Source organism: Ranitomeya variabilis, chromosome 5 (assembly GCF_051348905.1).
Source record: "Ranitomeya variabilis isolate aRanVar5 chromosome 5, aRanVar5.hap1, whole genome shotgun sequence".
NCBI classification, from domain to species: domain Eukaryota; kingdom Metazoa; phylum Chordata; class Amphibia; order Anura; family Dendrobatidae; genus Ranitomeya; species Ranitomeya variabilis.
In genome coordinates this window covers 325540967-325567872 of record NC_135236.1, presented here as the reverse complement: position 1 = coordinate 325567872, position 26906 = coordinate 325540967, and the positions used below count along the sequence as shown (strand labels likewise).

General features: G+C 41.9%; 1 protein-coding gene across 6 annotated transcripts in view; it reads right to left on the bottom strand.

Moving 5' to 3' along the window:
• The window catches only part of CACNA2D1 (calcium voltage-gated channel auxiliary subunit alpha2delta 1), a 1329605-nt gene that overhangs the window by 327057 nt on the left and 975642 nt on the right, over positions 1–26906 (bottom strand). For all 6 annotated transcript variants that reach the window (XM_077264669.1, XM_077264672.1, XM_077264671.1 and 3 more), the window contains exons 13-15: positions 22088–22166; positions 3700–3749; positions 827–916 (exon numbers count right to left, since the gene is read on the bottom strand). In XM_077264669.1, the coding sequence (XP_077120784.1) occupies positions 827–916; positions 3700–3749; positions 22088–22166 (219 nt within the window). The remainder of the gene's footprint in view (positions 1–826; positions 917–3699; positions 3750–22087; positions 22167–26906) is intronic.

Below are 26906 nucleotides of genomic sequence, written 5' to 3'. Positions count from 1 at the left end.
AAATAAGACAAGTGAAGTCTGGCCTGTTTAGGGACCGCAATCTAAAGCCACATGATTTGTATTGCTATGAACTGGTGTAAACTGAATACTGATAATATACACTTAAGTTATATGCATTTATGTGAATTGGACTGTAATGCTGTTAAGAAACACACTAAAAGAGACTTTTGTGTTTGAACTTTGTGGGTCACTGCGTAAGATGCTACTACAATCTTACGATGGCTATAGATAAATAATGGCAACCGATCTTTGTTTTTTGTCAAACACACTATCTATACAGTATATGAGTACAGTTTTTGAGCTTAATCTTGCTATTGTTATTGTGAAGCTGGGGGCTTTTACATCCTCTCATTAAACTGATTCACCCTAAAATGGTTGCTGCTTTGGATTCAGACTATGACAGGCTGTGCTATACTATGAGACATCCTATACTATATGATGGTTGTGCTATGCTACTGTATGTGATAATCACAAGGCATTATCGAAAAGTCTGCCCAATCTTGCCCGAGGCTATGTGAGCTCTTTGTGGCTGGTGCAGTCTTCTGCATTGTGTAAAATAGCCGTGACCGTGAGTAGTTTCTAGTGATTTACGCAAATCAAATCACAATTTTTTTTTTAACTGATTAAGGGCTACAATGTGAATAGTGGAGACATTGTGATAAACCACTGCACTTCTATAGAGTTTTTATAGAGTGTTCCAGACTTTATGAACTTACTGTAAAACCAAGGTCTCTATATATCTCACATATGTGCTAGTGCTAATTCATACTGTATACTAGATGTCAAACTAATTTCTGTACAATTCCTGTATTCATTCTATTCTTACCAAAGCATCCAGATAAACATTTGTCCACTGTACTTGTTTTGCCTTTTCTCTAGCCAAAACCATTGGTCTTCCAAGGACATCTAAATATTCCTGTCAAAAAGAGAAATGATTTCAATGGCAAAGCTCTGGTTCAGCTTAAACAAAGACAGCAGTGCTGTAGTAACATCAGAAATAAATGCTTTTGATTCCATGGCATGGAATATAATTTAATTTGCATCGTTATGCATTAAAGCTTTACATACGGTAACCACATGGATCGTTTAAAGGGTACCTGTTAGGAGATTCATGCTGCCACAACCACGTGCAACATGGATCAGACATTGGCTACATTATAGCAGACATGCATGTTTTAATCCAAAAAGTTACAGCGTTTCAGAGAAAACATACTTTATAAGGCTACTTTCACACTAGCGTCGTGCACTGCACGTCGCTATGCGACGTTGCAGCGCACCGACGCTAGCTGTGGAAGCGCAGCACAACGGGGGCAGCAGATGCTGTTTTTCCATGTATCCGCTGCCCCATTTTGAGGTGCGGGGAGGCAGGGGCAGAGTTCCGGCTGCGCATGCGCGGTCGGAATTGCTGCACACAATGCACAAAAAAAGTTACATGTAACTTTTTTTGTGCCGACGGTCCGACGCAACACGACTCAACCGTCGCATGATGGTTGCGACGTGTGGCATTGCGGCGCACTGCGTCACTAATGCTAGTCTATGGAGAAAAAATGCATCCTGCAAGCACTTTTGCAGGATGCGTTTTTTTCTGCAAAACGACGCATAGCGACGTGCAGTGCACGACGCTAGTGTGAAAGTAGCCTAAGCCGTCTTTAGAACTATGCATTTTGGATGACTAGTCCGTGGTAGCTCCCTGACGACTTGGTCAGAATTGTGAGGCTCCAGTACATGAATTTAGAGATGCCATGCTCTATATAACTGTTTTATATGGTATTTGAACGTGATTATGAAACATTTCAAATAGTCAAAAAATGAATCTAATCTACAAGAACTAAATGTTAAGATACAATGGGGCCAATCCATCAAGGCATAAAAGCTTTGAAAAGTAGCAAAAATGAGAGGATCTCGGGAAGGTGGGGCATGGCCATGGCCGCTTTGTATGCCAGAATGCTACTCTAGTCCCAGACATGAAGGCACTTGCCACTTGGAAAAGGAGCCAAATTAATTAAGCGGTATGCTTAATGAATTCCTTAACTTCTATTTAAGCAAAACTGGCATGGCGTGAATTGTGTGCACCTCCAGACTAGATGAATCAGCCCCAATGTTTATTTCTGACATGTCATGAATATGTTTATGATTATGAAATATACTGGGTCTTGGTATCAAATCTTTATTTTGACTAGCTAGTGAAAAACAATGGCAACATACAATAAGACAATGACATCATGCATAAATTAAAAAAAATATACAACATGTATTAATGAAGTATTTACTTACAAACCTTAGATATTTTTTATAGTACTATTACATTATTGTGAAAGTACCACAATGATCCTATATACCACCCATTTTCACTGCTTACACCACATTGCAGAGGCGCCTGTGCAACTACTTATTCCTACACAGTACACAGGATATGTTTACGTAAAAGACAAAAACACTGTTATCCTTTTCCCAGGCCACAAAATCTCTGTGTATGATAATTAGTAATGATTTAATCAAATAATTAATTAATAATTTCATTAATTAAATAGCAAAGTGCTTATCACAGAAGTGGACCTATTTCATGCTGAATAAACTTGTGAAGTTTTCCTAGTGCCAAAGTGTTTATGTTACTGCAGCTGCTCACAATTAATGGACCAAGCAGAACTGTCGGTCAGACTGGGCAGCTGTGTTTAAAATCTAGGAAAGCATTATTTATTCTCTAATAGGCTATTATATTGGACACATATGTGCACCTATCACTGCATGTTGCAAACACTAACTCCGTCCTGCATTTTAGAAAGAAGAAATATATCCTAGACTCCTTACTGTACTGTATGTCTGAATATGTGTGTGTTCGAAAATGCATTTTATGGACGGTTATTTAGAAAACCAGATTTAAGTTCATGGTTAATACACATACAGTATTTACTGGTGGGGTTATCTTTGTAAGAACCTTCTGTGAATACAGTAAAATGTTTCCTCACTGATAGCCTCCACACTGCTAGTCCTTCTACACAAGAGCATAGAACATTTGGAATGAGTTCTGTAACATTACAATTATTATTATTATTATTATTATTATTTATTATTATAGCGCCATTTATTCCATGGCGCTTTACATGTGAGGAGAGGTATACATAATAAAAACAGGTACAATAATCTTGAACAATACAAGTCACAACTGGTACAGGAGGAGAGAGGACCCTGCCCGCAAGGGCTCACAATCTACAATTGCAAGCTCCTTATCATATGAAGCTCCTTATTGTTGGGTTAGGGTGCTTTTATATAGCTTTTTATCACATGTTCAGTGGCCCCATTGAGGCTTACATCTGAATATCACTCAACCCCGCAATACGTGATTCGGGTGTATGCACCGATGGGGTCGTAACTATAATGGTGTTAAAAGAATAAACGTGTTCTCTGACGTGCATAATTTTTGGGTTATATGCCTACTGGAGACCAACACCCAGATGCAGTCTCCATCTCCAGTCTGTGGGCACCATTATAATCTATTGCCCCGTCGGCGTAAACACCCTAATCCCCTTCTGTGGGGGGTTTTGAACAAAGGCCCTGATGGTGTCACAAAGCATTTGACAAAACGCAATGTGAAAGCACCCTTTTAGAACTCATTCCAAATGTATTAGATGATATGTCATATGATCAAATTAATAATAACACAAACATAAATTAACATAAGGAAAACCTTTAAATACTAACTTGTGTGTTAATTCGAATTGCTCCAATAGATGGGATTTCATAGTAGTAACCTGAAATATGCAAATGTGACACATTAGAATTGTACATGTTATTATTTTCCAAATAATTGTATGCAAAAACAAAATATATCTTTGGCAGTTGCAAAGAGAATAAGAAGGCCAGCGGTCGATCATGCACATTTATTCACCATGCATAGTCTCAGTGGTGGTCTCAGTGGTCAGCCCCTACCATTCTAGAAGTTATCACCTTTCCTGTGATTTATTGATAACTTCATCTAGCTGGAGTACTCGTTTAAGCAAAGTTTGAGCAAGTTGTTAAAATACTTGGAAATAAAAAAGAATAGATATATTTGGTATTCCCAAAAATATGAAGAACAAAATAAAGTTAACACCCAAAAATAAATGACAATAAAAATGAATTGTGTTTATATCTCTACATTTGCAATATCCACATTCCAGTAACCAAAATTTGTAATAATGTAGGATGAAATATATTTGTTATTCATTTCCACTATCTCATAACTCATACCAAATTCAAACTAATACTAACTGATTACATTAAACATATATGTTACATTTTAACAATAAATATCTAACAATTGCTAAAAATGTAATAAAACCCAATTATTCAAACTATAACATAGATTGTATCTGCATTATTTAAGACTAAACTATCTTATTGTATCAGTTAACAGCTTTATTACTTGGGATGTAATCCTCTGGCTTTTGAAAATGTGGATAATATCTAGATACATCTATATATGTTGTGTCCATACTACATATAGTCTGGAATTAAGTTGGGTATATGAGCATATGTCTCCCAAAAGGTCATCGTGTGAGTACAAAAATCAAATTTAATCCTAATGCAGAACTGACCAAACAAATTACTGAAGAAGTTGTATATTATCATATTGTTATTGCCTTTCTTATTGAATTAGTAGCCTTGACATTTGCCATGAAATTTACACCATGTTCATAATGTAAAATAAGGGAAATTAGATTGTGAATCCCTTCAATTACAGGGACTAATTCAAATTGTAAACATCTCTGTATAGCACAATGGAATACGTTGGCACTTTATAAGCAATGGCAAGTCATTGGAGAAGTTCAAATCTCTAAAAATTAAAAATCGCCAGGTTCAACAAATTTTTTAAGAAAACTCTAATTAAATCCCAAAAAGTCTCTAATTTTCCAGAAAAAAAGTTTGTATAACATTCTAAGGTCTTCTAAGATAGTATTGAAACCCCTTAAATCTCTTTAATGCAAACACAGCCTTAGTAATCTCCAATTGACCTCAACATACAGTAAGTGTCTATAAGTAAATCAATGGTAACTTATGAAAAAGGAAGTAATAGAAACCCATGCACACAACCGTAAAAATTGGATGAATGCTATCTGTTGTTTTAACAGAGAGCACTTGACCCTATGTATACATAGATACATAGTTATTAAGGTTGAAGGAAGACTTTAAGTCCATCTAGTTCAACCCATAGCCTAACCTAACATGCCCTAACATGTTGATCCAGAGGAAGGTAAAAAAAACCATGTGGCAAAGAGTAAGCTCCACATTGGGGAAAAAAATTCCTTCCCGACTCCACATACGGCAGTCAGACTAGTTCCCTGCCGTATGTTATTCAGTGAGGCGGTGTACGTCTGATTTATTTCATTTACCACTTTGAGATAGGAGATGATAATTACTTCTAATAAGAGTTCATCTCTATAGGAGGGAGAGGGGGAGGGGCTCTGTCTCTTACTCCTCCCTTCTCTCATCTACATAGAATTATATCAGTAGCAGCTCTCATCTCCTCTCTCAGTAATGGGACAGTCTGTCTTCACTGAATACAGATTTTACATCAGAGATCCCAAGATCTCAATCAACCTGCACATGCGCCTCCTCCGGCAGCCATTTTCCCAAAGCCCACTTCATGGATATGTACGGGCGAGGGGACCTTCACTCATTGGCGCCGACATCTTCTGAGAGGATGGGGCCAGCAGCATATCTCCTCCTGCCGGCGCTGACCTCCTGAATCGGTGACCCTGGTTTCTGTGACCCAGCTCCACCGCTGCCGCCCCCAGGTAAGATACATTTAGGATTATAAGACGTGCTCTCTACTTCCTCCCAAATTTTGGGGAAAAAGTGTGTCTTATCATCCAAAAAATATGGTAGCTAATTGTCCTTACATTTGTTATATCTGTTAATAAGATGTATAAACAGAGTCCTCAGTGGTTGATACCTTTTTTATGGCTAACTGAAAAGGTGATGACAAACATCAAGCTTTTGAAACACATTTGGTTTCTACATCAGGCATTCTTTAACACAATATCTGAAGAGTCACCTATTAATACACAATAGAGCAATGGTACAGTATACTTTTTTTTCTGTATTAAAAAGAATGACAGAGGCTGGTTGTTTTTTGGATATTAGTCCAAATTATACACAACTCTGCAGGAAAATCTACCAATCATTAAAGGGATTAATATACTAAAAGCAAAATATAACTTAAAAGAGACACTATGAATTGGCATCAACAAGGTAGTTTATTCACAAAACGAAAAAAAGAGTAGGTCAAGCTTTTAGCTTCTAAATGCGGACTGAAGCAGGTCGACAATGATTTACTAATAATTTACTCTGGACACTAAGATAATTGTCTTTTACCATTTCTTTCCCAGATGAGTAAAACCAGACTTATGGCAATAGACCACAAAGTTAATGCTAAATATTCTTTCTCATTTCTGCTTCCATGATCTTAGAAACCTGAATATAAGTGCCATGACCTTGCCATTTAATCTTAAACAGTGTTGAACACATGTCAACTGCTTAATACTCTCTTAAAACATGAAAAATTGGTATAAAGTTTGCACAAAATATCTTGCTAATTAAAATCTTAAGCTTACTGCCTCACTTTGTTTTTAATATGTTAGCTGAATGGCTCATGTCAGTTTTAACCCACTTCACACAAATGACTCCTCTGGCATAACATTAACATGATATCCCATATTAACAGATGTCTTACTGTTATTGAGCTTTGCTTTGCTTACTGTTCAGGAATTTTAGGATAGTAAAAATAAAGGACTATTTTCTGCTGTCTGTAAACAAAACTTTGTCAGTGATTTTTTTAAAATGGAGATGCATGTAGAAATTGTTTTTATTGTCATTATCATCATTTTATAGTTTATTGTAACTGATATTAATGTCTTCATATCAGTATCTCAGTATTTGAAGATTTACAAAAATGTGTCTTAACGCCTTCACCACCTGGCGATTTTAGATTTTATCATTTTTTCTTCCTCTTCTTCCAAGAACCAAAACTTTTTTATTTTTTACGTTCATGTAGCTGTATAAGGGCTTGTTTTTTGCAGGACGAGTTGCCCTTTAGAATAACATCATTTGATTTATTGTAAGATGCACAGAAAAGCGAGGAAATAAAATCAAAGCGCATTCAAATTGCAAAAAAAGTGCAATTCTGCAATTGTTTTTTGGTATTTTAATATACCATTTTCACTTTATGGTAAAACTGACCTTGTAATCTGATTTTCCTGGTCAATACAAGTACGCAGGTACAAAACATGTAGGTTTTTTTTATTCAACTTTTTTTTAAGAAAACAATGTGCTTTTGTCACCATTTTCCGAGACCCATAACGTTTTCATTTTTCAGGATATGGGCTGTGAGGGCTTATGTTTTGTCCTCTGCTCTGCTGTTTAACTGATGTCTACGATGTTCTGATTGCCTCTTAATGCATTTTATTGCACTGTTGTGAAAACCAAAAAAACGTAATTCTGGGATTTTTTTTGTTATGTCATTTACTGATCCAATTGATTAACATTATATTTTTGATCGATACCAAATATGCATATTTTATGTTTTTCTATAAATAGTTTTATTTTTAGTGGTGCAAAAGAACTTTTTTTTACATTTCAAAACATTTACTGTATTTATTAGTCCCCCCAAGCAACTTGAAGCTTCAATTATCTGATTGCTTGTGCTATATCTAGCAGTGCACCAGCACTACTATATACAAAATCACAATTTCATTTGAACGTCGGCCACGGGCTGGCTTTCAAAGCGAGATTGTAATGACAGGCACATGGGTCATCAGCTGACCCCTGACTGTCATGGAAATCCATCAATGCCCTGAGATCATGTCACAGGCGGCGCTGATGGGAGCATAGAATGATGCGATCACTGCCAGAACATGTTAAATGTCTCTTTCAGAGACTGGCAGCGGCATTCAACAGGTTAATAGCCATAGGCAGAGCTCCGTTCCACCAGCGGATGTTAGAGGCACATGATGGCTAATTAAATCAGCCATCATGTGAGCAGAAAGTTGCGGCCTCGGCGTGCAAGCATGCATTAAAGGCACGGACAAGACTTTTGACTTACATGTAAGTCAAAAGTTGCAAAGAAGTTAAATTAAAAAATTATAGATGGGGAAATTTATTTAAGTGGAATCAAACTCTCCTCACATTTTACCCAAATTGCTGGGAAACATGTATTTTTTTGTATTTTACTAAGCACAAATTTATTTGTGGCTGATATCTTGCAGAACAGTAAAAAGAAAAGAAAGGATTAAAAAGAAAAAACAACAATTTTTCACATCTTCGGACAACCCAGCTGCTCCTTGTCTGGCATGGAGTGATCTCCAAGACGTGATCTTGGCTAGAAGTTATGTGGATAAACAGGCAGTGGGTTGGGAGCATTGGCGGTAGCCAGAAAGATGAGAGGTTAGGCGAGTATGGGTTCTTTTTTCTTTTAACATCTTACACCTATCATGCTCTGGTGTCTGGGGAAATAAGAAATGCTAAAAGGAAATGCTAATAGTGCTTCCTCATGAGGACTCAGCAGAATTGTGATCACTGGGACTGGGGAGAAAGCATGAGCTACAGAATCATAGGTGACCCAGTGAGCTCAGCTGTGCATCCCGGAGACTGCAATTCCACGGTAACTTAAACTAATATATTAGCCACAGTAACACAGTTACAGTGGAAATAAGATTTTAAGAAAAGTATTTAAATTTTGAAATGCCTCCCAAAGGTCATTTATGACCCTACTGGGGACACAATATGTGAGAAAAATGAAAAATAAATAAATAAAAAGTAGGTAAAAGTAAATAAATAATTAAAAACCCACTACCAATCCAAATCATTGTTCACTAGCCCTGCCCTCGTCGACAAATGTGTATGATATATAAAAATAAAAGTTACAGAGATGTGAACACATTTTAAAATGTATTTATGTGTTCCATTGTGATAAAAAAATGAGAAAATGTGAAAAACAGACAATTCCTTTAATTTACCACAAATATTGCATGATAGCCGCAAAAAAATAAAATAGAGTGTATGAAAATAACATATCCCTTAGATTCCAGTCTTAAGCCTATCATACAGCCAATCCAGATCTCATACTTTGCACCAATGAGGGGTAATACCCAGAAACAACGTGTCTACAAATTGAGTTTCTGGTTTAGCTTAAGGAAAAATCATAGTCATAAGGCAAAAGCCTGTTAATTGGTCAAAATTGACTTTTAGGGGTGCTACTTCCAATAGGTGGCAGTAGAGTTCAAGTCCTCTTTCTCTCTGAAGAGACAATTTGCATATGAAAATCACATGAAAATTAAGCCCCATGAATCAAAAATAAAGTTTGCAAAAATGATTTGAGTATCCGAATGAGAAAATATTTTAAAGCTCTTTAAACAGCATGAGGCCGAAACGCGCGTTGGGGTGGGTGGCATCGTGGTTCCCCAGGTAATCCATGTATTCCTTATTTACCTTCACTGGTCGCGCTCTGCTCTCACTCAGATGTTGGGCATGACACTTAGATGAGTTTGTATGGTGCTCAGTAGGGTTGAGCGAAACGGATCGTTCATTTTCAAAAGTCGCTGACTTTTGGCAAAGTCGGGTTTCGTGAAACCCGACCCGACTCCAGCGTGGGACCGGCCACATGGTCGGCGATCTTGGCGCCAAAGTCGCATTTTGTATGACGCCTTCCCCAACATTTTTTCAGCCAATTAAGGAGTGTGGGCAGCGTGATGACATAGGTTCCGGTGTGGTTCTGCGGCGTCATAGAGCCATATTACCATTTGGGCTGTAGTGATTTCCGCAGTCAAACACAACATATGCTTTGCACAGAGGGGAGAGAGAGAGAGAGAGAGAGAGAGAGAGAGAGAGAGAGAGATCCACATTGACTTGCATTGGGTTTCGTGTTCCGGTCCGGAACCCGACTTCACAGTAGAATGGGCCGATTTCACGCGATCCGACTTTCGAGAAGGTCGGGTTTCACAAAACCCAACTCGATCCTAAAAAAGCAAAAGTCGCTCAACCCTAGTGCTCAGTGCATCTTTATGTTTTAGACTCACTCTGCATTTGGCAAATATATTTGATGTTACAAATTTCTGCACAATGCACTGGCACTTTCCTGAGCTGACTATTTGAGTATATGATTAATCTATATGGTAGTTATTGCCTGTTGGGTACTGCTGTTCCACATTTCGTGGTAAATCTTTGTCATCGCCCTGCTATCTCTATTATGTTTTTATATTTTGTATTTTTACTCTGATCTAATAAAGTAAATATATATTTTTTATAAAAATTTGGTTCTTTTGGTGCTTTTGTCCTTCATAGGTTTTCTCTATCTTTTGTGCACTGAAACAGTATATTACGTCTTGGCACCCAGGAATTTGTATTTGAGGTGTTCTTGTGGTCTGGTATAGATGATTTTTCCAATAGGTGGCAGTAGAGTCCGCTTTCTCTCTGAAGAGACAATTTGCATATGAAATTTGTCCATAAAATGTAATTCCGCAAGGACAGGGTCCTCTCCCCTCTGTACCAGTCTGTCACTGTAAACTTGTTTACTGTAAACGATATCTATAACTCTGTATGTAACCCCTTTCTCATGTACAGCACCATGGAATTAATGGTGCTATATAAATAAATAATAATAATAATAATAATAATAATAATATGAAAATCACATGAAAATTAAGCCCCATGAATCAAAAATAAAGTATGCAAAAATGATTTGAGTATCTGAATGAGAAAATATTTTAGAGCTCTTTAAACAGCATGTACAAGATAAAATGACACAAGTGAAAATAGCTCAGTTCTGAACTGGTATTGATATGTAAATGATAAAAATGTAATTCTCTGGATTTATTTTTAATATTCTGTCTCTCACAGTTGAAGTGGTCCTAAAAATTACAGTCTTTTCCAGTCTTTGTATGCTGGAAAACTTGCAAAATCGGCAGTGTATCAAATACTTATTTTCCCCCCTATACGACCTATGTGACATTCTTCTCATGAAGGCCTCTTCTTCATGGAATTGCACACCTGTTGTCCAGACCAATCTGTCTATCACTGCATCCAAGACAAAAGAAGGACTCATTGCTTAAGAGGATAGACCTCTATTCTATTCATAAGATCAATGGAAACCATATAACTGGACATCTGAGCTGTAGCCCAATGTCATGCAAACTCCTTCAGATGATTTGTCTAGACAATGTTTAGCACATTAGGCTTGGCATGTGAAGTCCAATTTAACTTCCAGCACAAAATGGATTAATCGTAAAACCAGTGGTACGGCCATTTCTCCAAAGTGTTGCAGGAGACATTTTCCAAGTTGACAACACCAGTCTGTTAAGTTGCTCATGCTATTTTGAGCAGACTATGTGGCTTTAATATTCTACCATGGCCAGCAGCATCTCCAGGGTGGTCTCTCATCCAGCACATATGGGATGGCATTGGTTGGCAATTGCAAAGGGAGCTGCTAACAGCGTTTATTGATAATATGTATGCTGAAGTGTATTCAGTGTTGCAGAACATTGCTCAGACAACCATTAATAACCTCGTGGATAGCATGCCAAGGTGTATACGTGCATGTATTTCAGCATGTGGTGCTGAATAAATCAAGATATTTTGAAAAGTTCTCAACATTTTCATAACATTAACATCTATTGATTCTGTGATTTCCATAATTCAAAAACCTTTTCCTCTTTGGTGTTGAAATGTTATTGATGATGAGTATAAATAATATGTTTTGGATTTAGGCAAGGATACTAGTTTCCATATTGAAATTGGCAAAAGAGTTATAAATATTCATCTATCTATCTATCTTCTGGCCACAAATTGAGCTGACTAAATCAAATTGACTGAATGTTTTGCTTTATTGATGTCTACATACACCAATCAATAGTATTCAATTAAAAGGAACCTGACAGGCGATCCATGCTTCTTGTACCATGGGCATCACAAAATAGAGCCTAGCTACACTTTGGCTACCGTGTAAATTTTACTCTTAAGCGATTCAGCATTTCAGATAAAACATAGTTTAAGATGTTGGCCGGGGGCAGTGCAGCTTTGATAAATAGTCCGAGGAAGGTCCCCAGGGCTTCTCCCTGTCCATCTCCCCTAAAATGACAGGTTCCCTTTAAAGGTTAACTGCTATTTCAGAAAACTTTTAAAAATGTCATAATGATATGACAGAAGTTTTGAATGGTTGAAATCTGAGTTTTGAGACAACCACAAATATGCAAATCTCGGAGAGGTTTGTGTATGAAACAAACTTCAGATAATCCCATATACCCTAGGAGAACTGATGAAAGCTTAGCACTTCTTCCTCTTCCCATTAGCAATTTCTAGGGCCTAAAGATCTAGACTACCAGCGATCAAAAAACTTTTGACATGTCTCTTTGATATGGTGAAAGTTTTTTGAAAGTGCACTTAGGTACCTTCACACGAAGCGACGCTGCAGCGATAGCGACAACGATGCCGATCGCTGCAGCGTCGCTGTTTGATCGCTGGAGAGCTGTCACATAGACAGCTCTCCAGCGACCAATGATGCCGAGGTCCCCGGGTAACCAGGGTAAACATCGGGTTGCTAAGCGCAGGGCCGCGCTTAGTAACCCGATGTTTACCCTGGTTACCAGCGTAAAAGTAAAAAAAACAAACAGTACATGCTCACCTGCGCGTCCCCCAGCGTCTGCTTCCTGACACTGACTGAGCTCCGGCCCTAACAGCACAGCGGTGACGTCACCGCTGTGCTTTCACTTTCACTTTAGGGCCGGTGCTCAGTAAGTGTCAGGAAGCAGACGCTGGGGGACGCGCAGGTGAGTATGTGCTGTTTGTTTTTTTTACTTTTACGCTGGTAACCAGGGTAAACATCGGGTTACTAAGCGCGGCCCTGCGCTTAGCAACCCGAAATTTACCCTGGTTACCAGTGTAAAATATCGCTGGTATCGTTGCTTTTGCTTTCAAACACAACGATACACGGCGATCGGACGACCAAATAAAGTTCTGGACTTTATTCAGCAACCAGCGACATCACAGCAGGATCCTGATCGCTGCTGCGTGTCAAACGAAACGATATCGCTAGCGAGGACGCTGCAACGTCACGGATCGCTAGCGATATCGTTACAAAGTCGTTTCGTGTGAAGGTAGCTTTACTGTTTTATTATCTTTGAATCAGATCTTTAGGTAAAAACTGTTAGCAGAGTTTGAAATGTATTGTCTCTCCAAATTGTAGGTTTGTCTTAATCTGAACCACTCTTTGAAGGAGTTTTCTGATCTGGACAACATCCGTTGACTTGAACAATGTACCTTTGGAGGTGCTAAAAGGTGTGACACTGCAACAAAAATGAAGCACTACTCTAGGTCTCATGAAAATTACTGGCCGGTCCAAGAAATTAATGGAAAGGAGGGACCAGAAGTGGACACAGACAGAAGAGGGTCCTTGTGCCAGAACAATATAACAATATATGGGCCATTTGCAGTCCAATCGAGGTGGAAGTGGCTCCCTTACCTCTTAGGTCCTTGTGCAGTGCCACAGGTTGCACCAATGGTATATTCGCCTCTTAGAGGGGCAATAACATACATAACATCTATGATATTTATATATCTTAACTGGGCATATGAAAAAGGGTTGCCTAAAGGAGACTAACCCTTTAGGGATGAGGACATTATAGAAATTTAGCAAATGGCCATTTTAAATAAATAAACGTACATATACATACTGACACAAGATTGCACTTAGTCAGTGAGGTTTATTACTCACACACTGCTTGTAAGGCTGGAGTCACACTAAAGGTATGGAAAATTGGTCCGAGTCTCCCTGCTGAGAGTTGCACAAGTGTTCTCCATATGGTCATCAGTGTAACACGTTTGCAATGCGATGATGTGATTTTCTCCCACCCATGTATCAGTATGGTAGCCGTATGACATCGGTATGACATACCTATGGCTTTACATTTCTCACTGCTTTTCCCTGTTGAAATAAATTGCTCAATGGGCTGAAATGAGGAAAATGTGTGTGTATTTATCACAAGCTACATGGATGGTCCGTGTGGAGTCCAAATTTTTCTCACACCCATAGGCTTGCATTGGCGAGTCTCGGACAATATGCACGTACAATCGCAGCATGCTGCGACTTTACACGCATGTTAAATACGCCTGAAAAAAATACGGTGATGTGCGCTGCCCCATACATTAACACTGGTCCAAGTGCTATGCAATGTTTTCTCGCATAGCACTCGCCCGTACTCTACGCTAGTGTAATTACGTTTAAAGCTGGTAGTATAAAAAAGGTGCTCAGATTTTTTTTGAAGGATTGAAACTAAATTGACACTTATCCCCCATTTAGTGATCATAGTAGTCTGGGTTTTTTGGGTTTCCTCAGGACCAGACTGCAATGTGGCAACTTTAACCCATAACAACTGTAGTGTATGGATATAAGACAAAACAAAAAATATTATACAGAGCTTTTTTTGGAAATAAGACATTCTTGGTTTAACTGATGGCATTTGCGACTGAGGTGGCAATGAAAAACTTGCATATCGTAAAAATAAACATCAGGTAAAAATGTATAATAGAACTCAGATAAATATTAGATAAAATCTCCATATAATTTCCACATACAGTGGCATGTAAAGGTTTGGGCACCCCTTGTTAAAATTACTATTATTGTGAACAGTTGAGCAAGTTGAAAATTAAATGATCTCTAAAAGGCAATCTGTATTTTAGTCAGAAAATGTTTTTTATTTTTTTCATTTCAAAAACTACAAAAAGGAAAATTGGTGGATGCAAATGTTTGGGTACCCTTGGAGATTTGTGTGCTCAAACAATTTTGACCAAGGTTTCAGACATAATTAGCCTGTTAGGGGTATGGTGTCTTCATTAACATTGTTAGGAAAGGCAAGGTGATGCAAATTTCCCAGCTTTAAACCTCTGCTAAAAAACAGCAGTCGTGGGTTCTTCTAAGCAACTGCCTAGCACTCTGAAAATAAAAATGGTGGAGGCCTACAAAGCAGGGAAGGCTATAAGAAGACAGCAAAGCATTTTTAAGTTGCATTTTGCTCAGTTCGAGATTTAATTAAGAAATGGCTGTTTACAGGAACAGTGGAGGTCAAAATAAGGTCTGGATGACCTAGCTAAATTTCCGCAAAAGCTACTCATAGGATTGCTAGAGAGACAAATCAGAACACCGCTTGACGGCAAGAAACCTTCAGAAAGATTTAGCAGACTCTGGAGTTGTTGAACATTGTGTCTACTATTCAGGGACACCTGTACAATTATGGCCTTCATGGAAGAGTCATCAGAAGAGAACCTCTCCTGCATCCTCACCATAAAATTAAGCATCAAAAGTATGCAAAAGAATAACTAGAGAAGCCTAATGCATTTTGGAAGCAAGAGGCATCGTGATTACTCGCTAATCCCGCCCCTGCACAGTAGCTCCACCCCACCACATCACCACACATAATCCTGCCCCCACCACATTACCACACACAATCCACACCACATCACCACACACAATCCCGTTCCCAACCACACACATCACCACACATAATCCCACCCCCCAACACATCACCACACATAATCCCACCCCCCAACACATCACCACACATAATCCCACCCCCCAACACATCACCACACATAATTCCGCCCCCCACCACATCACCACACATAATCCCACCCCCCAACACATTACCACACATAATCCCGCCCCCCAACACATCACCACACATAATCCCACCCCCCAACACATCACCACACAATCCCGCCCCCCAACACATCACCAAACATAATCCCGCCCCCCCACCCCATTACCACACATAATCCCGCCCCCCACCACATCACCACACATAATCCCGCCACCCCAACACATATAATCCCGCCACCCCACCACATTACTACACATAATCCTGCCCCCACCACATTACTACACATAATCCCGCCCCACCACATCACTACATATAATCCTGCGCCCCCACCACATCACCACACACAATCCCGCCCCCCAACACATCACCACATAATCCCGCCCCCCCACCCCATTACCACACATATTCCCACCCCCCACATCACCACACATAATCCCGCCAACCCACCACATCACCACACATAATCCCACCACCCCACCACATTACTACACATAATCCCGCCCCCACCACATCACTACATATAATCCTGCGCCCCCACCACATCACCACACATAATCCCACCCCCCACCACATCACCACACATAATCCCGCCCCCCACCACATTACTACAGATAATCCCGTCCCCCATCACATTACCACACATAATGCTGCCCCCACCACATTACCACAAATAATCCCACCCCCACCACATTACTACAGATAATCCTGCCCCCACCACATTACCACACACAATCCCACCCCCACCACATTACCACAGATAATCCCACCCCCCACCACATTACCACACATAATCCCGCCCCCCACCACATTACCACACATAATCCCGCCCCCACCACATTACCACAGATAATCCCGCCCCCACCACATTACCACACATAATCCCGCCCCCCACCACATTACCACACATAATCCCACCCCCACCACATTACCACAGATAATCCTGCCCCCCACCACATTACCACACATAATCCCGCCCCCCACCCCATTACCACACATAATCCCGCCCCCCACCCCATTACCACACAATCCCGCCCCCCACCCCATTACCACACATAATCCCACCCCCAACACATCACCACACTATTGGTATTAACCCCTTCCCGACCCATGACGCCTATGTGGCGTCATGGAATGATCGCGTCCCTGCAGATCGGGTGAATGGGTTAACTCCTATTTTACCCGATCTGCAGGGAGAGGGGGAGTGGTACTTCAGCCCAGGGGGGGTGGCTTCACCCCCCCGTGGCTACGATCGCTCTGATTGGCTGTTGAAAGTGAAACTGCCAATCAGAGCGATTTGTAATATTTCACCTAAAAACTGGTGAAATATTACAATCCAGCCATGGCTGATGCTGCAATACCATCGGCCATGGCTGGAAAACCTTAAGTGACCCCCCCCACCCCACCGATCACCCCCCCAGTGCTCCGTTATGGGGTCGGTCCCCTCCGTCCTGTGCTCCGCTCCCCCGTCCTCCTGCCCGCTCCTCCCCTGCTCCTATGTCACCCCCCGGTGCTCCGACGCCCCCCCCGTGCCCCGATCTCCCCCCCCTTATACTTACCGAGGCTCCCGGTGTCGGTCCGTCTCCTCGCTGGGCGCCGCCATCTTCCAAAATGTCGGCAGATTCATTACATTACAGGTACATTTTGATCGCTGTGGTAGGTTCTATCACAGCGATCAAAATAAAAAAATAATAAATAAACCCCCCCCCCTTTATCACCCCCATAGGTAGGGACAATAATAAAATAAAGAAAATATATTTTTTTCTTTTTCCACTAGGGTTAGGGTTAGAACTAGGGTTAGAACTAGGGGTAGGGTTAGGGGTAGGGTTAGGGTTACGGGTAGGGTTAGGGTTAGGGGTAGGGTTATGGCATATGCACACAGAGCGGATCGGCCGCGGATCCGCAGCGGATCGGCCGCGGATCGGCAGCGGATCGGCCGCGGATCGGCCGCGGATCCGCAGCGGATCGGCCGCGGATCCGCAGCGGATTGGCAGCGGATCCGCAGCGGATTGGCCGCGGATCCGCAGCGGATCGGCAGCGGATCGGCCGCGGATCGGCAGCGGATCGGCCGCGGATCCGCAGCGGATCGGCCGCGGATCCGCAGCGGATCGGCCGCGGATCCGCAGCGGATTGGCAGCGGATCCGCAGCGGATTGGCCGCGGATCCGCAGCGGATTGGCAGCGGATTGGCCGCGGATTGGCAGCGGATTGGCCGCGGATCCGCAGCGGATTGGCCGCGGATCCGCAGCGGATTGGCCGCTGCGAATTCGAAGCAGTTTTCCATCAGGTTTACAGTACCATGTACACCTAAGGAAAACCAAATCCGCTGTGCCCATGGTGCGGAAAATTCCATGCAGAAACGCTGCATTGTATTTTCCGCAGCATGTCAGTTCTTTGTGCGGATTCCGCAGCGTTTTACACCTGTTCCTCAATAGGAATCCGCAGGTGAAATCCGCACAAAAAAACACTGGAAATCTGCTGTAAATCTGCAGGTAAAACGCAGTGCCTTTTACCTGCAGATTTTTCAAAAATCGTGCGGAAAAATCTCACACGAATCCGCAACGTGGGCACATAGCCTTAGGGTTAGGGTTGGAATTAGAGTTAGGGTTGGAATTAGGGCTAGGGTTTGAAATAGGGTTAAGATTAGGCTTGTGGTTAGGGTTACGGATAGGGTCAGGGGTGTGTTGGGGTTACAGTTGTGGTTAGGGTTGGGATTAGGGTTACGGTTGGGATTAGGGTTAGGATTAGGGTTGGAATTAGGGTTACGGGTGTGTTGCGGTTAGGGTTGTGGTTAGGGGTGTGTTGGGGTTAGGGTTGTGATTAGGGTTATGGCTACAGTTGGGATTAGGATTAGGGGTGTGTTGGGGTTAGTGTTGAAGTTAGAATTGAGGGGTTTCCACTGTTTAGGCACATCAGGGGTCTCCAAACGCAACATGGCGCCACCATTGATTCCAGCCAATCTTGTGTTCAAAAAGTCAAATGGTGCTCCCACCCTTCCAAGCCCCGACGTGCGCCCAAACAGTGGTTTACCCCCACATTTGGGGTACCAGCGTACTCAGGATAAACTGGGCAACAACTGTTGGGGTCCAATTTCTCCTGTTACCCTTGCAAAAATAAAAAATTACTTGCTAAAACATAATTTTTGAGGAAAGAACAATTATTTTTTATTTTCACGGCTCTGCGTTATAAACTTCTGTGAAGCACTTGGGGGTTGAAAGTGCTCACCACACATCTAGATAAGTTCCTTCGGGGGTCTAGTTTCCAAAATGGGGTCACTTGTGGGGGGTTTCTACTGTTTAGGCATATCAGGGGCTCTGCAAACGTAACATGATGCCCGCAGACCATTCCATCAAAGTCTGCATTCCAAAACGTCACTACTTCCCTTCCGAACCCCGGCATGTGCCCAAACAGTGGTTTACCCCCACATATGGGGTATCAGCATACTCAGGAGAAACTGGACAACAACTTTTGGGGTCCAATTTCTCCTGTTACTCTTGCAAAAATAAAAAATTCTGGGCTAAAAAAATATTTTTGAGGAAAGGAAACACATTTATTATTTTCACGGCTCTGCGTTATAAACTTCTGTGAAGCACTTGGGGGTTCAAAGTGCTCACCACACATCTAGATAAGTTCCATTGGGGGTCTAGTTTCCAAAATGGAGTCACTTGTGGGGAGTTCCTACTGTTTAGGCACATCAGGGGCTCTGTAAACGCAACCTGACGCCCGCAGAGCATTCCATCAAAGTCTGCATTTCAAAACGTCACTACTTTCCTTCCGAACCCCGACGTGTGCCAAAACAGTGGTTTACCCCCACATATGGGGTATCAGCGTACTCAGGAGAAACTGGACAACAACTTTTGGGGTCCAATTTCACCTGTTACCCTTGGGAAAATAAAAAATTGTGGGCTAAAAAAATCATTTTTGAGAAAAGAAAAATTATTTTTTATTTTCATGGCTCTGCGTTATAAACTTCTGTGAAGCACTTGGGGGTTCAAAGTGCTCACGACACATTTAGATTAGTTCCTTGGGAGGTCTAGTTTCCAAAATGGGGTCACTTGTGCGGGAGCTCCAATGTTTAGGCACACAGGGGCTCTCCAAACGCGACATGGTGTCCGCTAATGATTGGAGCTAATTTTCCATTCAAAAAGCCAAATGGCGTGCCTTCCCTTCCGAGCCCTGCCGTGCACCCAAACAGTGGTTTACCCCCACATATGGGGTATCATCGTACTCAGGACAAACTGGACAACAACATTTGGGGTCCAATTTCTCCTATTACCCTTGGGAAAATAAAAAATTCTGGGCTAAAAATCATTTTTGAGGAAAGAAAACATTTTTTTTTATTTTCACGGCTCTGCGTTATAAACTTCTGTGAAGCACCTGGGGGTTATAAGTGCTCACTATGCATCTAGATAAGTTCCTTGGGGGGTCTAGTTTCCAAAATGGGGTCACTTGTAGGGGAGCTCCAATGTTTAGGCACACAGGGGCTCTCCAAACGCGACATGGTGTCCGCTAACGATTGGAGCTAATTTTCCATTCAAAAAGTCAAATGGCATGCCTCCCCTTCCGAGCCTTGCCGTGCACCCAAACAGTGGTTTACCCCCACATATGAGATATCGGCATACTCAGGAGAAATTGCCCAACAAATTTTAGGATCCATTTTATCCTGTTGCCCATGTGAAAATGAAAGAATTGAGGCTAAAAGAAATTTTGTGTGAAAAAAAAGTACTTTTTCATTTTTGCGGATCAATTTGTGAAGCACCTGGGGGTTTAAAGTGCTCACTATGCCTCTAGATGAGTTCCTTGGGGGGTCTAGTTTCCAAAATGGGGTCACTTGTGGAGGAGCTCCAATGTTTAGGCACACAGGGGCTTTCCAAATGCGACATGGTGTCCGCTAACGATGGAGATAATTTTCCATTCAAAAAGTCAAATGGCGCTCCTTCCCTTCCGAGCCTTACCATGTGCCCAAACAGTGGTTTACCCCCACATGTGAGGTATTGGTGTACTCAGGAGAAATTGCCCAACAAAATTTAGGATCCATTTTATCCTGTTGCCCATGTGAAAATGAAAAAATTGAGGGTAAAATAATTTTTTTGTGAAAAAAAAGTACTTTTTCATTTTTACGGATCAATTTGTGAAGCACCTGGGGGTTTAAAGTGCTCACTATGCTTCTAGATAAGTTCCTTGGGGGGTCTAGTTTCCAAAATGTGGTCACTTGTGGGGGAGCTCCAATGTTTAGGCACACGGGGGCTCTCCAAACGCGACATGGTGTCCGCTAAAGATTGGAGCCAATTTTTCATTCAAAAAGTCAAATGGCGCTCCTTCCCTTCCGAGCCCTGCCGTGCGCCCAAACAGTGGTTTACCCCCACATATGAGGTATCAGCGTACTCAGGACAAATTGGACAATAACGTCCGTGGTCCAGTTTCTCCTTTTACCCTTGGGAAAATAAAAAATTGTTGCTAAAAGATCATTTTTGTGACTAAAAAGTTAAATGTTCATTTTTTACTTCCATGTTGCTTCTGCTGCTGTGAAACACCTGAAGGGTTAATAAACTTCTTGAATGTGGTTTTGAGCACCTTGAGGGGTGAAGTTTTTAGAATGGTGTCACTTTTGGGTATTTTCAGCCATATAGAACCCTCAAACTGACTTCAAATGTGAGGTGGTCCCTAAAAAAAATGGTTTTGTAAATTTTGTTGTAAAAATGAGAAATCACTGGTCAAATTTTAACCCTTATAACTTCCTAGCAAAAAAAAAATTTGTTTCCAAAATTGTGCTGATGTAAAGTAGACATGTGGGAAATGTTATTTATTAACTATTTTGTGTCACATAACTCTCTGGTTTAACAGAATAAAAATTCAAAATGTGAAAATTGCGAAATTTTCAAAATTTTTGCCAAATTTCGATTTTTTTCACAAATAAACTCAGAAATTATCGACCTAAATTTACCACTAACATGAAGCCCAATATGTCACGAAAAAACAATCTCAGAATCGCTAGGATCCATTGAAGCGTTCCTGAGTTATTACCTCATAAATGGACACTGGTCAGAATTGCAAAAAACGGCAAGGTCATGAAGGGGTTAACTTCATTTTAAGTTAATTTACCACCTGCGTAAGCGCTATTGAATGTTGTCATTATTTACTTTAGTTTAATCACCAGCAGCGTTAATTAGATAGCAATGAGCCTGCCGAGCGTTAGCTGGCTGGAAACATCTAGTATATATATATATATGGAAATGTGTAATCTTTAACTTTAGTCCTTTTAGAGATCATTTCATCTTCAACTTTTTTAACTGTTCACACTAACAGTAATTTTGACCAGGGGTGCCCAAATGTTTACAATGGTTACTGTAGGTACAAGTTACAGAGTTACATTGGGTATTCACAAATATCTCTTATAAATTTGCTACATTATCACCTACAAAAATAGTGAAATACACAGAGAAATACAACATTTGCCATGGACTTTACCTTTATTTTCACAGGCCATCCATTGTATGGGTCCCTTGTCGTAATTATGCTGGCCGACAGAAAAAGTAAATACACGTACCTATAAGAAAACAAAGGGAGTCATAATTTAAGGTCTATAGTTCTTGAACAATTTAGTAACCTACAGTAAACGCTTTAATTTATAGCTATGTTGTAAATGTATTTTTCTGAGTAAAATCTGTCAAAAAAGGATATTTTACATGGTTTATATTATACATTATGATTAACATATATATGATGAAAATCCAAAGCTTCAGAATTCCATACAAAATTCAAACAGAACTTAATATATGTCACCTAGTTCATGGTGCGTTATGATTTGAAACCTGCTGTATTACATAAGAATCAAATCTAAATGTGGAGTTTGGGAGCCATTATTTTAAGAACTACAATCTGTTCTGAGAAGCAAGCTATTCCGGTGATCAGATGAAAGCAGCACGTCTAGCTGTGCTAACTATGTCTAAATCTTTCAATCCTGCAAGGAGAAAGCTGCAAGAAGCCACTCAATTTAAATACACCAGCCAAAGCTTCATAATGTGCTGTCATCTAAGATACCTGAAAGTATCTGACAGAGACGATATTGCAATATATAAAAAGAGCAAAATGTTGCCAGGCGTTATCTTTTTGAAAAATGGCTTCTGGGACACTTTGGAGAAAATGCCATAAACCTGGTTCAAGATTGATACTTTTTCTACTGCAAGTGAAATTGGACATCACTTACTAAGCCCAAGGAATCAAACAGTGTCTGTCGTGGGGAGACTAGGTGAGCGAGAGCTAATAACCCGGGCCCCTGCAGTTTCCCTCAGACTAGGGGAATCCTGACTGACCCTCTACCTGAAGTTTACACTGATGGTGTGCATGTCCAGGCCTCGAACCTCTCCCTGTCTCCTGTTCCAACCCTGGGCTGAAACCTCCGCCCACCACCCAGTGAAGAGGTAATACTCCAATACCCACAGTTAGCACAGACAAGGATAAAGGAAAATATACACCACGCCGCAGTCACTCAGGAATACACTAAAATGTGCAGGGCAAAATAAATACAAATATAGGAAAGAGTAAATAAGACAAAGGAAAATACACCACCAGCAACGAATCTCCAACAACCAGCTCTCCACTCCAGACCGAGATAACAACGCACAAGACAGAAGCTATAATCGGCGACGCCCAATGATCAGGAGAACTATTTAAAGGCAATGGGCATGGCCCAGCTTCCAATCCGAGGATCAGGTAAATTAACCCCGGAACAGCTAGATAAAATCTAGCAGACGCCAATGAGCAAACAGTGGTCTAAAGCGGAATTACCGCTGTCTGTCGAACGACCTGGTCTGAACAGCGTCCGACATGACAGTACCCCGCCTTCTACGAGGGACCCCAGGGCCCTCACGGCTTATAGGACCCGGCTTGTCTGGATGGCGACGATGAAAAAACCTGACCAGCCGATCCGCATGAATGTCCGAGGCTGGTACCCAGGACCTCTCCTCTGGCTCATAACCACGCCAGTGTACCAAGTACTGTAAAGTGCGACACACTACACGAGAGTCAATCACCTTGGAGACTTCAAACTCCAAATTACCATCCACCAAGACTGGAGGTGGCATAGGCGCCGCGTCCACAGAACCCACCACCTTCTTTAGAAAAGACCTGTGGAACACGTTGTGTATCTTATACACCGTAGGGAGCTCCAATCGGTACGCTACTGGGTTAATGACGGCGGTGACCCTAAATGAACCAATAAACCGTGGACCCAATTTAAGGGACGGTATTTTGAGTCTTATGTGTTTTGTGGATAACCTCACCCAGTCATCCACACTCAGGTCCGGACCTGGCACACGCCTACTGTCAGCCACACGTTTGTACCTAGCACCCACACTCAACAGGCGTTGTTTAACTCTCCTCCAGACTGATGACAATTGTGCTCCTAACTGGTCCTCCTCCGGACTCCGGAAGAGCCCCTCTGACTCAAAGTACAAAATTGAGGATGTAGCCCATAAACACAAAAAAACGGAGACTCCCCAGACGACTCCTGGCGGTGATTATTGATGGCAAACTCAGCCAAAGGAAGAAAGGTAGACCACTCCTCCTGGTTATTAGAGAAAAAGCAGCGTAGGTACTGTTCCAAATTTTGGTTCATACGCTCAGTCTGACCATTTGACTGAGGATGAAACGCCGAAAAATGAGATGACTTGATCCCCAGCCGTGAGCAAAATTCTCTCCAAAATTTTGCCACAAACTGAGACCCCCTATCAGACACGATGTCAGACGGAACCCCATGAAGTCTGACCACCTCCTGTAGTACCTGAGCCAGAGTCTTAGCGTTAGGCAACAAAGGCAAAGACACAAAGTGCGACATTTTAGAAAACCGATCAACAATCACCAAGATGACCGTGTTCCCAGCTGATGAGGGCAACTCAGTGATGAAATCTATGGAGATTTCCATCCAAGGCTTACTAGGTACCTCAAGAGGAAGTAGTGTGCCAACAGGACGGGAGCGGGGCGTCTTAGCCCTAGCGCACATGGTATAAGCTGACACGTATGAGACCACGTCCTGTTGGATCTTGGACCTCTAACCCCTGGGTGGCCAGCCAGGACAGCATCATGATGCTCCACCAAAACCTTTAAGCGGAGATGAAGCAGTACAAAAGATTTGTTGATGGGAAGCTCAGATGGTACCTCCTCCTGAGCCTCGGCAATCTCAGCCTCAACCTCGGTAGTGAGAGCCGAAACCACAACACCCTTTTGGAGGATGGGTACTGGATCCTCCCAAAGTTCTCCCCCCGGAACACACCTGGACAGAGCATCCGCCTTAGTGTTTTTAGACCCCGGTCTGTAAGTGACAAAAAAAATTGAACTGCGTGAAAAACAATGCCCAGCGAGCCTGCCTGGGGGACAGACGCTTGGCTGACTCCAAATACAGCAGATTCTTATGATCGGTAATAACAGTTACCTGATGTACCGACCCCTCCAAGAAGTGTCGCCATTCCTCAAAGGCCAACTTAATTGCCAACAACTCCCTGTTGCTGATATCCTAGTTATGTTCGGCGGACGACAGTTTCTTGGAGAAATAGGCGCACGGACGTAAACCACTCAAAGATGAGCCTTGAGATAGTACCGCCCCCACACCAACCTCAGATGCATCGACTTCCACAACAAAGGGTTTTGATACGTCTGGCTGCACAAGAATGGGGGCTGAAACAAAACTGTTCTTAAGAAATTCAAAAGCGCGCACAGCAGCCTAAGGCCAAACGGAGAAATTGGTACCCTTTTTAGTCATGTCAGTTAGCGGTTTAGCAATGATGGAAAAATCCTTGATAAATTTCCTATAGTAATTAGAAAACCCAAGGAACCGCTGAAGTGCTTTCACGTTATCAGGACGTTCCCAATGCAGCACCGCTTGCACCTTAGCGGCGTCCATTTTAAAACCAGAAGCAGACACAATATAACCCAAGAAAGGCAACTCTTGAACAGAAAATGCACATTTCTCAAGTTTAGCATACAGCTTATTCTCTCTGAGAAGCTGTAACACCTGCCTGACATGATCTAAATGAGCATCACGGTCACAAGAATATATGAGAATGTCATCTAGGTACACTATAACGAATTTCCCCAAAACATGCGAGAACACATCATTGATGAAATGTTGGAACACTGCAGGTGCGTTAGTCAACCCAAATGGCATCACCAAATTTTCAAAATGACCCTCAGGGGTATTAAAAGCCGTCTTCCACTCATCACCTTGACGGACTCTTATGAGGTTGTACGCCCCCCTGAGGTCAAACTTGGTAAACCACTTAGCACCTGCCACCTGGTTGAACAAATCTGGTATCAGAGGCATAGGGTATGGATCACGAACCGTAATCTGGTTCAACTCCCTGAAATCCAAACACGGGCGTAATCTGCCATCTTTCTTCTTCACGAAGAAGAACCCTGCTGCCACCGGCGAGAATGACGGCCTGATGTGCCCTTTGCTCAAGCTTTCAGAAATGTAATCTTTTAACGCTTGTCTCTCCGGACCGAAGATGTTAAACATCCTTGCTTTAGGCAATTTGGCCCCTGGTTTAAACCTGATAGAACAGTCATAGGGACGATGTGGCGGCAACTCTGAACAACCCTTCTCAGAGAACACATCCACAAAATCCAGAAGTGACTCCGGAACGCTTGAAGTCACCACAGCCACACATGTGGCCAGGCAATTCTCCTGGCAGAACTCGCTCCACTGAATTATGTCCTGAGTTTTCCAGTCAATTACCGGGTTGTGCATAGACAACCAAGGAAAACCCAAAACCACCTGAGCAGGAAGATTCCTAAGCACCTTACATGTAACCCGCTCGGAATGTAGAACTCCAATGTGGAGTTTCACCTCAGCCACAAATTCAGTAATCTCCCCCTGAGAGAGAGGAGCAGCATTGATGGTGACCACGCGGATAGGATGAGACAGTTTTTCAATCCTAAAACCTGCTATGCGCGCAAACTCCTCATCAATGAGATTTGTGGCTGAACCACTATCCACAAAAACAGTAATTGGCAGCTCACTGCCAGCAATAAAAACCTTAGCAGGGATCATGCATTGAGAAACCACCATGAAGGATATACATAAGCTCAGATTGGTCTCCTCCACACCCTCTGAGCTTAGAAGTTTTCTGCCGTTGCATTTTTCTTAGACAGTAGAGGACAGATATTAATAAAATGACCAGTTTTACCACAGTAAAAACAGGCTCCCTGCTTCCTGAGCTCAGGGGCTCGACGCTTAACATGTGACACCCCTGCGATTTGCATAGGCTCCGTGGGCTCACCTGCAGCAACC